This window comes from Prionailurus bengalensis, chromosome A3 (assembly GCF_016509475.1).
Source record: "Prionailurus bengalensis isolate Pbe53 chromosome A3, Fcat_Pben_1.1_paternal_pri, whole genome shotgun sequence".
Taxonomy (NCBI): domain Eukaryota; kingdom Metazoa; phylum Chordata; class Mammalia; order Carnivora; family Felidae; genus Prionailurus; species Prionailurus bengalensis.
Window position 1 is genome coordinate 85887452 of NC_057354.1, and position 13408 is coordinate 85900859.

Genomic DNA, 13408 nt, shown 5'->3' on the forward strand with positions numbered 1-13408 from the left:
TAATTAACTCTAGTAGTTTTGTAAGTCTCTCAGATTATCTAGCTGTATAGTCATATCTGCAAGATTATGACAGTTCTGGCTCTTCTGCTCTACTGCCTTTAAAACATTTTTAGTTAATGAACTAGACCCTATAAATTTTGAATAAAGTGGATAAAATTGGCATCTCTATCTTATTCCCGATTTTAATAGGAATTCTATTAGTGTATCAGCTTTAAAATGATTGGAATTCAGTTCTGATACTCTGTCATTTTTAGGATGTTTTATTTCTTTATTTTTCTTTCAGGAATAACTGTTGAATTCTTTGACAAATTTTTTGGTATAGAAATAGTCCTGTCAAGGGGTGGGTGGGGACAGAGAAAGGGGAGGGCATAGGTGAGCAGTGGGGTCAGGGCCGGGCTATAAACAAAAAAGAAAAAACAAAAAGAAATAGTCCTGCATTTTCTTGTGTCAGTGTAGTTAGTGATGTTGGTAGATTTCCTAATGTGCCATGCTTGGTTTCCTAGAATAAGTTTAATTTATCATGATGGCTTATTATTTTTAAGTTGTGTTAGGTTAGAATTGCTTAGTTTAGGACATTTGTATCTATATTCCTAAGTGTGATTAGTATTTTTCTCCTTGTGTGCCATCTATGTCAGATTTTAGCGTTGAGCTATGTCAGTGTTGTACAAAATGAATTAGGAGATTTTTCCATGTATGCTCAAGGACAGTTTGAATAACAGAAATACCTCTTCCTTTAAAGAACCTTTTTACATCACAATCTGGGTCTGGTTTCTATTTTAAGTAGTTGATAATTCCAGAGTAGGAATAGATAAGTTAGACCAGTAAAAAATGAACAGAACACTGAGAAACAGACCAAAATAACATACAGTTAATATATTCAAAATTATTAGATCAAATTGCTCAGGAAATGATGCATTGTTATTATAAATAATGTTGGGAAAATTAGCTTTCTATTTGGAAGACAACAATATTAGAGCACTACCTCATACCATGTTCTTAAATAAATTTTTATTGAGTTAATAATCTTAATGTAAAAATTAACTATTAAGGCATTTGAAGGATATATGGGGACAATATTTTTATTACTTCTGGGGAGCTTTCTTAAGACGGTAGGGAGCCCAGAACCATCAGGGAAAAATTGACAGGTACATTTAGATTAAAAATGAAAAAAAAAATTCGTGTGCATAAGAAACTTATAAACAAAGTTAAAGGGAAATAGCAAAGTGGCAAACCTACTGGCAGATATTATCTGTCACCCTTATAAAAGGTGGAAGGTTTTAAATAATTATTTGGTAACAAAAAAGAAGGCAAAACTCAGAAATTTGGGGCATACTACAGAAGAATCATTAGGCAACAAATATATGACTACTTTGGCAGCATCTCTTACATATTTAAGTATACAACACTCTTGGATCCGGAAATTCCAATTCTGTGTCTTTATCCCACAAAAATGATAGCATTTATTATTTTAGTCATGTGTGTGTTTGCGCATATGTATTTGTATATTTGGTTAACCTTAGGAAGTTGGGAAGGATACACTTCAAATTGTTAATGTAACTGTTACGGTGGTTCTTTTGGAGGATAAAGTTGGATGGTTGTAATTTTAATGACATCTGCATATAGCTGTTAGCATAACAGCTCATACAAGTAAATGAAACTAGTAATATTAAAAATAATTTAAGTTATTTTCTTTTAGATTGTGATCATTTAACTGTACCCATTTGGGACGTAGAAAAGTATTTGCTATGCCAGATATTATGATTATTATGAGCTAATTAAGCTGTTTATTTTATATACTCTTTGTAAAGAGCATTTTTACAGCAGTATCAAAATGGCTTCTTCCTATGCAAAAAGAAATTAGCTCTGGTCCTTAGAAGAATATTTGTAGTAGAAAATTTGGAATTTTGAAGAATATTTAAATATATATTTTTTAAGCTTAGGATTTTATGTACATGTGTGACACTTGGAATGTGGTAAACTGCCATTTGGGCAGATGTTGTGTCTTGCTTAATTTACATTTTTGGTTCTTAGCGTAGTAAGCAGTACCATTAGTTGATTATTTCTCTTGATTTGACTAATTCTTATCTCTTGTAGCATTTAGACATTTGCTGCATGAAGCTGTGTAGTCTTATTTAGTCTTATTCCTCACAGTTTCTAAAATGATATGAAATCTTCCTAATTTAGATTCAAAGCAAATATTTAAGTAATTTAGGCAGTTCAGTTTTTGAAAAGTTTATTCATAAATTTCTTATATAAACACATTATATTTATATTGGTTCAATTGATTTTCCTGTTAAATAATATGGACAGTATTTCTTTCCTTACTTAATGAAGGAGTGTTATTTCAGACTACTTGAATATCCTTTAGTTCAGATCTGAGCAAACTACAACCCACGAGCCAAATCTGGCATGCTGCCTGTTTTTGTCAATAAAGTTTTACTGGAATACAGCCATGCTCATCCATGTGTGTTTTGTCCGTGGCTGATTTGCATTCTAAAGGCAAAGGCTGGTAGTTGTGACAGACACTATATGGCCAATGGAACTTAAAATATTTATGTCTGGCTTTTTGTAGAAAAATTTGCTAAACCGTGCTTTAGAACATTAGAATAGTCACTGTGGATTGCGTTACAAAACCTCTCTTCAGGCTCTCAAGGGAACCTTTGGGTCAATTCTGTCTTTTTTTTTTTCTTTTAATTCTCAGAAAATAATTTATTGAAATGTATCAATCACATGGTGAGTACAATTTTGTAGTAGCATAGACACACATTCACAGATTTGTTACAAAGAAAACTGAACAGGTGTTGAAGTGAAGACACTTTAGTTGTGGAAATGGAGAGCAAAATACTTTATTTTTTAAATCCCAGAGACTGAAATGCTTAAAGATATGTGTGCATTAAAAACAAACAAACAAACAAAAAAACGTGTTATCACCTTGAAGAGTGTGCCTAAACCTGCCTATTTCTAGAAACAGTGATTTGAAGCTGAGAATAACTGCATGAATGGAACATTGACTAATACACTTAGAGGGGGACTGCTGAAGAAAGGTGACATTTTTGCTTCACATGTCTTTCAGTGGGAACAGTGGATTCCTAGCTTCCTAACTAATGTCATCATGAACATAAAATTGTTATGCCACACTGACTGAAAAATCATTACCTCATAGTCTATGTTCACTACATTTGCAGTTATGTTCCCATATCATTATTCTTTTTTTTTTTATTATTTATTTTTTTAATTTACATCCAACTTAGTTAGCTTATAGTGCAACAATGATTTCAGGAATAGATTCCTTAATGCCCCTTACCCATTTAGCCCATCCCCCCTCCCACAACCCCCCAGTAACCCTCTGTGTGTTCTCCATATTTAAGAGTCTCTTATGTTTTGTCCCCCTCCCTGTTTTTATATTATTTTTGCTTCCCTTTCCTTATGTTCATCTGTTTTGTATCTTAAAGTCCTCATATGAGTGAAGTCATATGATACTGGTCTTTCTCTGACTAATTTCCCTTAGCATAATACCCTCTAGTTCCATCCACGTAGTTGCAAATGGCAAGATTTCATTCTTTTTGATTGCCAAGTAATACTCCGTTGTATATATATACCACATCTTCTTTATCCATTCATCTGTCAATGGGCATTTGGGGTCTTTCCATACTTTGGCTATTGTTGATAGTGCTGCTGTAAACATTGGGGTGCATGTGCCCCTTCAAAACAGCATCCCTGTATCCCTTGGATAAATACCTAGTAGTGCAATTTCTGGGTTGTATGGTAGTTCTATTTTTAATTTTTTGAGGAACCTCCATACTGTTTTCCAGAGTGGCTGCACCAGCTTGCATTGCCACCAGCAGTGCAAAAGGGATCCTCTTTCTCCGCATCCTCACCAACATCTGTTGTTGCTTGAGTTGTTAATGTTAGCCATTCTGACAGGTGTAAGATGGTATCTCATTGCGGTTTTGATTTGTATTTTCCTGATCGTGAGTGATGTTGAGCATGTTTTCATGTGTCGGTTGGCCATCTGGATGTCTTCTTTGGAGAAGTGTCTATTCATGTCTTTTGCCCATTTCTTCACTGGATTGTTTTTTGGGTGCTGAGTTTGATAAGTTCTTTATAGATTTTAGATACTAACCCTTTATCTGATATGTCGTTTGCAAATACCTTCTCCCATTTTGTCGGTTGCCTTTTAGTTTGGTGATTGTTGCCAATTCTGTTTATGTTCACAATTCATTTAGTCAAACAGTGAACAAAGCACATAAAGTTCCTGCCCTCATGAAGTTGCCATTTGAGTGTAGGGGAGACAGATAATTAAGCATGAAGATTGTCCTCTTAAAAAGAGCAGATTTTTTATTTTTTCTGATTAGAGGGCTCATGGATTTATTAACAAAATATGATACCGACTTAGGTTTGCCAAATATGTTGCACCTTGGCTAAGTATTATATGGGATACAGTGTCCATTGTTATTGAGACTTATTTTCTATATTGGTGAAGTTTGTAGAGGTCACTCTCCCTTTTGGGTAATTTTGGGTTCTTAATCTGTTATTAAGTTTAATTTCTCACTGTGGATGTTAGGGGCTCAATAATTATATGTAAAATTCATTGGCTGACTATATGTTAAATTTTCTGTTAGGAAATTCAATGCTAAAATAAAAAATAAATATTTAACACATCTCAAGTACTGTGATACATAGTTTATATATCAAACCTCATTTACTCGTAGTAACTCTATGAGTTATTATTATTATAATTCCCTTTTTTGGGGTGATAAAACCAGCGTTCAGAGAGGCAAGGTGAAGCAGTTCAAGGATAGCACCTGTTCATATTAGCATCTTGGTCTGACTGTCTCCAGGGCTGGAGCTCCTGGCCAAAGTGCTGCTTAATACTTTTTTGAGGTTTGCAAATAAGTGTTTTCAAGTTGGCATTAATATAAATGGACTTTTACTTTTAATTGCCCTTTTATCCTCTTTCTTTCTTTCTTTCTTTCTTTCTTTCTTTCTTTCTTTCTTCTTTCTTTCTGATTGACATTTGAATATAAAAGATTATTTTTTCTTTTTCCTTCTGTATATGTTTAAGGTAATATAATCCAGGGAAGTGGAAAAGAAGGAATCTGCAGAAAGCGATTAAATTCATCAGGAAGTTCAAAAAGTACATCAGCAGAGCAAGACACAGGGAAAAAGTGCAAAAATGCTGATCAGGAAGAGTCTATCATTTCATCCAAGGTGATTTTTTAAAAAATTTATTATTTGGGGGCGCCTTGCTGTCTCATTTGGTAGAATGTGTGACTCTTTTTAAAAAAATTTTTAAAACATTTGTTTATTTTTTGAGAGACAGAGACAGATGGTGAACGGGGGAGGGGCAGAGAGATAGGGAGTCATAGTCCAAAGCAGGCTCCAGGCTCTGAGCTGTCATGACCTGAGCCGAAGTCGGATGCTTAACTGACTGAGCCACCCAGGTGCCCCTAGAGTGTGTGACTCTTGATCATGGCGTTGTAGGTTTGAGCCCCAATATGGGTGTAGAAATTACTTAAAAATAAAATCTTTAAAAGAATTTATTATTTGATCATTTGTTTTCTTTATCAAGTATTCTAGGTAAGAATTAATTTGTATGCAGCAAGGAAAAACCCAAACTGCTATTTATTACTGAGTTTATGAAGATAAAAACTAGCCCAGATTTTTTTTGGCTTACAAAAACTAAATTCGTACTTGCTTTGTAGAAAACATATCTATTTAATTTAGAAACTTTCAGACTGGAAAGAAAGTGGAGACCACCAGACTCTGGTTGTAATTGGCACCTCCATTCTGAAAACCCGGTTTCTTCTATTTCATTGGTCATCCTCAGACTGCATATGTAGCCACTTTTTTCTTGATACCTGTGATGAACAACTGATAGGCTAGTTCTTAATAGTCTGTTGCAGGATTATTTCTGGGCTAATTTACAATATTTAGAAACCTCCTCTTTCCTCTTTCAGTTTTTGCTAACTCATTATAATGGTTTGGCTGACTTAAGCATTCTTTAACACTGGGTACTTAATGAAAATGGGACCTATTATTGGATGCATTTAAAATGAGAGAATTAGAGAAAGAGAGAAAGCATGAGTGAACGAGCAAGGCAGAAAGTTCAGGTATTTTTCCTCTTCAGAAAAGGGTGGCTTTAGGTAACAGTTCTCGTGATCTGTAGTTCTGTGGCTGAGCCCTGTGGGTGTCCATCTTTTTAGTCTTAGCAGGAGCCAAAGGAGTAGGATTGGTTTTAGAATAGTGTATGCTGGGATGATCGAAATGCAATCAGGTCTTCCAGAGGGTCAGGCCTTTTATAGTACTCACCTCACTCCTGCCTCCTCTCCCATTAGAAAAGATCTGGCTTCTCACTGGATTCTTTCTTCCAGCTAGGGAAGTGAGGTCTAATCCCCATGGGCTCAACTCCTTTGCTTACTTATGGAGTGAGGTTTAATAAATGAAAACAAAATGTTTTCTAACTCACATGTATTGACCATAAAAAGCTATTAAGATAAAACTTGTTTACTTTGAGCCCTAATATGCTCTATTCTCTGAACATATTAATGTGACTGCCTTTTGTTTCCAAGAAGAAAAATTACTTTTTTCAGAAGAAAATTTGTAGTATGCATATTTTGCTATGTTTATCCCAACCCATTACCCAAGCTTGGTAATTACAAGTAAAACTTAAGACCACTTTCTTAATTGATAGATTGCAGAGAGTAGCGAGCAGTAAACAGATCCGAGATATTTGACGTATTTGTGAGATTTTGAAGACGCACAAATTAGACTGTCTGCGAGTTTTGTGACTCTAATAATGTCTGGTCATGAAGATAATTGCTCTGAAATTGTCCGTATTTCTCATTAGTTCTTACATCTTCCTGCAGCTCCTTACGGGTTATATAATTGTCCATTTTGGGAGTGAACATGAGGGTGCTTGAATCTAACTTTAAAGAAATAATCTACCTAATTCACATAATGTAATTAGGGCTCTGTTATAAACAGAACGAAGCCTACCTGAAACAACTTAAGCAGGTGGCATCATAAGGCGTGTTAACTGTTGCTGGGGAGCCAGGTCCCAGGAATGCTGGAGCGTTACTTCTCCTTCCTTAGGGTTTCTGAGGGAGCTTCATCTCCCCTAGTACAGGAGAAATAAGCCTCAATTTTCCATAACCTTTTCATAACACTTTACGCAGGGCTCTCTGGTAAAGTGGGGCCAGAAAAAGTGACTTAGACTAAAAAGCCAAGCAGAGCCTTTCCAAACTCCATGCTCTGTCCCTGTCCAGTTTCAGTTTTAACACTGGTTGGCAGCTGATCCTGAGGGGTTTCTATAGCGTGGAGCAGGGGAGGGAAAAAGTTAAAAGTGAGAGAAAACAAGAGGCTGGGCCCACCTAGTTAGTCTAACGGCAGGAGATTACCAGTTACAAGAGACTAAGAACGGTTTGGCCAGGACTATAGAGTAGACGTAGGTCAATTTACTTAGAAAGAATCACATTCTCTTGGGGAGAATTGGTAAGAAAGGAAGTGGAAAGAAGGGGCAGAAATCACCTTCACCCTCTTGGGCCCTATTCCTGAGATTCTGATTCAGTTGATCTGCAGGGCCTGTGCAACAGTATTATTGTAAATAAACTCCCACAATTTTAATGGCACTGAAAGGTGAGAGCTACTGATGTACCATCATTCAACACCTTAGAGGAAACTGTGGACCAAGGTCATATTGCTAGAGATCTCGGGACTCAAATGTAAGTCTTTCCATTTGGGGTATAATGGATTTCTCTACCACACAGATTAGACCGTCTGCAGGCTTTGTGACTCAATGTCTGGTCATGAAGATAATTGCTCTGAGATTGTCCATATTTCTCATTAATTCTCTTACATCTTTCTGCAGCTCCTTACGGGTTATGTAATTGTCCAATTTGGGAGTGAACATGAGGGTGCTTGAATCTACTAACGTTAAAGAAATAATCTACATGATTTACATAATCTAATTAGGGCTGTGTTACAAAAAACAGAAGGAAGCCTAACTGAAACAACTTAAGCAAATAGTATTATAAAGCGTGTTAATTGTCTGCTCCTGGTAAGCAAGCTACCCTAATATTTAGTGACTTAACAGTGTTTTATTATTTCTGATAATTCTGTGGGTTGGCTGGGCTCAACTAGGCAATTCTTTTGTGACACCTTTTTGGTGTTGAGCTAGGCTGCTTTCAGCTGGGAACTTAGCAGCGGCTGGAACATCCAAAATGGCTCTACTTGCATGAATAGTGCTTCCACAATGGTTGACTGAATGACTGGCTGCTGGCTGGGCCTCCCTTTCTCCACTTAATGATTAAGTAATCTAGGCTGAGCATCTTTACCTGACGGCTGGTTTCCAAGGGAGTGAAAGTAGAAGCATCCTTCTCTTAAGGCCTGCATTTGGAACTGGTGCAGTGTCATTTCTGCTGCGTTATTTTGGTCAGAGCAAGTTACCACCAGCCTAGATTCAAGGGGAGGGGATAAGAACTCCTCTGCTTAATGGATAAAAGGATGGAAGGAATTGTTGGCAGCCATCTTTGATGACTGTCACACAAAGATGAGAAATAACTCAGTTTCCAGAATGGAAAGGAAAATACCAAGAACTATGGATCATAAAGACCAGCTGGGACAAGGGGCTTGATCACAATCATGTTGGTCTGTGGTTTTCCCATCTTTACCTCTTGAATCGTTCATTCAAGATTGTTGTTGAACAAGTTGAATGTTGTCAGCAGGCATGTTTCACCTGGAGTACTACATGGTCACTGGTAGCTCCAGGCTCGTGTCGTCTAGTTGTTCAGCTGAAGAGGAAAAATGAGAGTTTCTCTGTGGTTTCTTCTGTGTTAAGTTCTAGGGACTTGGATCATGAAATCTCCACTTAGGCCCTTCATAGTGGTTGGGGAGATGAAGTAGTTTAATTACCCCTTTCTGAGTCATATATGCACTCATTATCAGACAGATGGAGGAAAGGGGGTTGAGAAAGAAATAAATACTAGGCATTGTATTTTTTTTGCGGTGGGGGGGATACTATAGTTAGATCTGGATAAATTCAGAGAGGAGGAAAACTGGTAGTTTTTAAGTTGGTCGAGATCAGCCTAACAAATGAGATTTGGAACAGTTGGGAACACTTGGGTTATACCATAAGGTGAAAGAGCAGATGTGAGGAAGAAAGGGCTTTCAGAATTTCAGTGTATCTAGAGGGGATTCTCTTGTTTTGACTTGGCCTCTATTGAGCAGTCAGGTGTCAAGGTGGTCAATTAGGACAAAGAGCCGAACTGAAAGTGACTCAAGCCTTTCTTCACTTAGTGCGACGATGCAAGCAAAGGGGGAAATGAGTTGTCAGCTTCCCAGTGTTCCATTTTGTCCCAAGGAATGGCATTTGGCAAGGGTCAGGTAGAAGAAGGTATGAAGAATCTTCTAACTGCTGAGGAGCCCTGAACCAGAGGCTTCTGCCTCTTTCTAGACCAGCAGGAAGAAGAGGAAGAGCTAGGAGTGGAAAGGTACAGAGTCAAAGTAGAGAAAAGTGCCTGTGCCTCAGCCAAGGCCCCCCATAGGGAGATCTCAGTGGAGATCCCAGAGAAGGGCCTTAGCCAATCACCCCCTTCCCCCACACACCTCTCCAAAGAGACCTCTGGATGGAGGCACCTGGGCAAGGAATGTCCCATAAGTATGGCTGGTCCAGCACGGCTTGAGTCCTTGCTTACAGCTCCTTCCAGGAAACTGTAGCATACTGGCTGTGTACCATATCTGATGTGGGGAGGGCAGCTTCCCCCATGAGGCCTGCCAGTCAAAGCCTTGTGATTGTCTAAACTTGCACTTGAAAGATCACATATAGAGTTTTGGCCTAGAGCCAGACTCCTCAGTCTGCACCTTGCTCTACTGACTGCTGTTTCACATGAGTTCCAGAAAGACCAAGAGGTCTGAGTGTACTCCACCCAACTGCTGTCTATTCCTTTTAATCTGAGTTAGGGCTCCCACATTGAATCCCATCTCCTTTTCTGTTTGATAGGCTTGACTAGACATCGTAGAATGTGGCATATTAAGCTAACAGTTTATGATAATGTAATCTTACCTCCATTTCCACCCCCCCCCCAACCATATTTGTCTGACCCAAATCTAACTTTCACATTTAAATCTTTGAGTACTTCTAGTAATATGCCCTTATTTGAGCCTTGGGACTGATAGTAATAGGTGATACAGCAGGTGGAATGATATTGACCTCTTGGTCTAGCTACAGGGGTCACAAGTTCCTAAGTCACAGTGGGAGTCTTCGCCAGTTAACCCTGAGCATCCCAGAAGTCCATTCAGGCGCTAAGATATTAAAGAGATATAAAGAGAACAAAAATACCCAATTTAGAGCATCTTGAAGATAAAGGCTATTCTGCCCTATCAGGATGCTTTAGTGATTTATTTGGCAAAACCAACAATTTGGCAAGTGTTTATCTCAGAAAGTGTGAATCTGAACAACTGATCATAGAGTGTAATGTAGGCCTATTGGTACTTTGGATGTATCATTTTTCCTGCCAACTTGAAGACTGCAGTCAGGGTTATTCAGAAAGAATTTTTAAAAAAGTCATCCAGAATATCAAAAGGTCCAAGTATTCAATAAAGTCTTTAAGGCATTACCAAAAATAGGTTGTTTATTCTTGAAAGCTGGTTGGGGGGTGGGGTGGTATTTTGAAACTATCTTCATTTGTCTTGAGCACATTAGATACCTTGGCTTGGCTGCTTATATTATAGTTTGGGGGGAGGTGTGTGTTTGGGGGGAGGAGAAAGATGCTTATTTAATCTCTTTGAAGGAGATTTTGTATTAGGTGTTGAAAGATGGCTGGCATGCTAGCAAGTGGGCATGACAGCAAGAAGCGTCAGTGAACGGCACAGTGTGAGCAGAGGCACAGAGGGAGGGAAGCGTGTGCGGCCCGTTAGTGTACATTTACACTGGAGTGTCACCTGCATGCTTGCATGGACGTGTGTGTGGATGTGGGTGGGCGGGATACGGGGAGGAAGCCACTGCAGTAGACTGGGGAACAAATCAGGATGGCGCTTGACACCAGACTGAATAGGAATCAGGACTGTATTGTATGGCCTCAGAGACTTTGAGAAGGAGAGTAAGATGGTCAGGAAGATGGCTATAGCAAGGGTATGTAAGATGGAGGTGGGAACCTCCTAAGAATCTGCCATGGGGGGCCATAGGGAATGAAGGCCTGAGCTAGAATGGTGGCATTGGGACCAGAAAGGAGTGAGGGATAGGAGACACATTTTGGAGAGAGAACTAACAGAACCAGATGACTTAACAGCATATTGAGGAGAAGGTATTGAAAATGTTCTCAACACAACAGAGGAGTAGGTTTGACAGTTGAGGGAGGGAAGGGAGTAGCTGCTTGCGGTGAGGCAGTGGTAGCATATCTCTAAAAGCTGTCTAATAGACTGAAATGAAAGTCTGTCTCACGGAGGAGGTAAAAATCAGCACTAAGGAGAGAGTTCTGTTATATCTGTATTATTTGGAAGCAGACTTGGAAACAGTGCATTTAGAGTATAGGAATATATGGAGGTGGAGGCTTTGGCAGTGAGAGCCATTTCTGGTTTCACTGCCTGTTCTGTATGTATATGCAGCTTCCCCTGTGCTAATAATTGCTGACGTGAGTATGCTGGCTGTTAGGTATTTCATTTCTCTGTATACAGATGCCTGCTGTGGAGTCTCACTCCTATTTCTTTACGAAAATAGCAGGGGAGATGAAGAATATAACTCTTATTGTGCAGCCATCTCTTAAGTAAGGCTATATTCCCCAGAGCTCCTTGATACTGGTTTAGTACATCAGAGAATCCTACATCCTTTGCTTCTGACTAGCCATATAATGCCATTTATGGCATGGCTCTGATGAGCCCCACAGAAACATCTTTTTATTCATTCATTTATTCAGTAAGCATTCATTAAACAAATAGTGGTAATATAATGGCATTGATAATGCCATTGATAAAAACAACTTACACACACACATACACACAAGCATTTATTGAGCCCTAATTACGGGCTAGACCCACCATTAAGATATACTTATTTCATTTAATTTTTAGAAAATCCTGGAAAGTTGATTGATAATATCCCCAGTATACAGATCAAGAGACCTGAAACTCTGAGAGTTTATTTTACTGTATTTTTAAAATGTTTTTATTTATTTTTGAGAGAGACTGAGTGTGAGCAGGGGAGGGGCAGAGAGAGACGGAGACACAGAATCCAAAGCAGGCTCCAGGTTCTGAGCTGTCAGCGCAGAGCCCAACATGGGGCTCGAACTCGTGAACCGCGAGATCATGACCTGACCTGAAGTTGGACACTCAACTGACTGAGCCACTCACGTGCTCCAAGACTCTGAGAATTTAAATCAACTTGTTCATATTCAAAAGTTAAGAAATGGCTAAACTGATAATCAAAATATGATTTTTTACTTCAAAGACCTTTCTAATAATCATTACACCAGCAGTCTTTCTGTTATATGCAAGGAATGTAGGATCAAAAGTGAGTAAGATAGCTGATAAATAGTTCATAGTCTTGTGGGGGACATACTTCAAAATCATGAAATAACGTGACACCACATTGATTTTTCTGGGGGCCTAGTGGACTGCCTAAGCCAACTTCTAGGGAAGGGATCCTCGCATAAGTGATCTGAGTTGAATCTTAACAGAAGAGGAGTAGGCATGAACCAGGTGCAGAAGAGGTAGAGGTAGACTCCATCCAAGTAGATGGGTAGCAGGTACAGGAGCAAAGAGGGTACAAATAGTATGCCGGGAACTGTTGTTCTTAGAATTCTCAGTGTAAAGCTGGGCAACAATGTGAGATGAGGTTGGAGCTGGCAGTGGGGACCAGTTGCAGAGGGAGGACCTTGAAATGTTTTTGGCCACGAAGACAATCCTGGCAGCTCTTTAGAGGAGAGATGGAAAGAGAACAAAATAAAAGACAGGGGGATGAGGGAGGAGATCAGGACATCTCAGTCAAGAAATTAAGAGAATGTGACCAAGGTTAGTAGCATTAAGGATGACACAAAGCCGTTGGGTTAGAGAAATCTTTAAGAAACAAAACTGCTTTGTTAAGAAACAAAACAATTGCTTGGATCTGGGCAGAGTGAGGGAAAGGAGTGAAAGACAGACTTCCAAGTTTCTGGCTAGAATAGATGGAGAAGTCTTGTTGGCAGAATCTTGGGTACAGAATTCAGGGAAGGATTTCAGTTTTGACATTTTGAGTTCAAAGTATGTAGGATATTGAGGAAGCAATGTCTAGCTAGTGGTTGAGTATAAGTTTGAAGTTCAAGAATGAATGTGGGACTGGAGATTGGGACTTTTTTTTTTTTTTTTTTGAGACAGAATGAGCGGGGAGGAGCGGGGGTGGGGGGAGGGCAGGGGGAGAGAGAGAGAGAGAGAGAGA

The 13408-nt window shown here is 38.8% G+C and overlaps 1 protein-coding gene across 2 annotated transcripts in view; it reads left to right on the plus strand.

The window, feature by feature from the left end:
* Positions 1 to 13408, plus strand: part of APLF (aprataxin and PNKP like factor) — an 80367-nt gene that overhangs the window by 33094 nt on the left and 33865 nt on the right. For both annotated transcript variants that reach the window (XM_043603541.1, XM_043603542.1), the window contains exon 6: positions 5066 to 5211. In XM_043603541.1, the coding sequence (XP_043459476.1) occupies positions 5066 to 5211 (146 nt within the window). The remainder of the gene's footprint in view (positions 1 to 5065; positions 5212 to 13408) is intronic.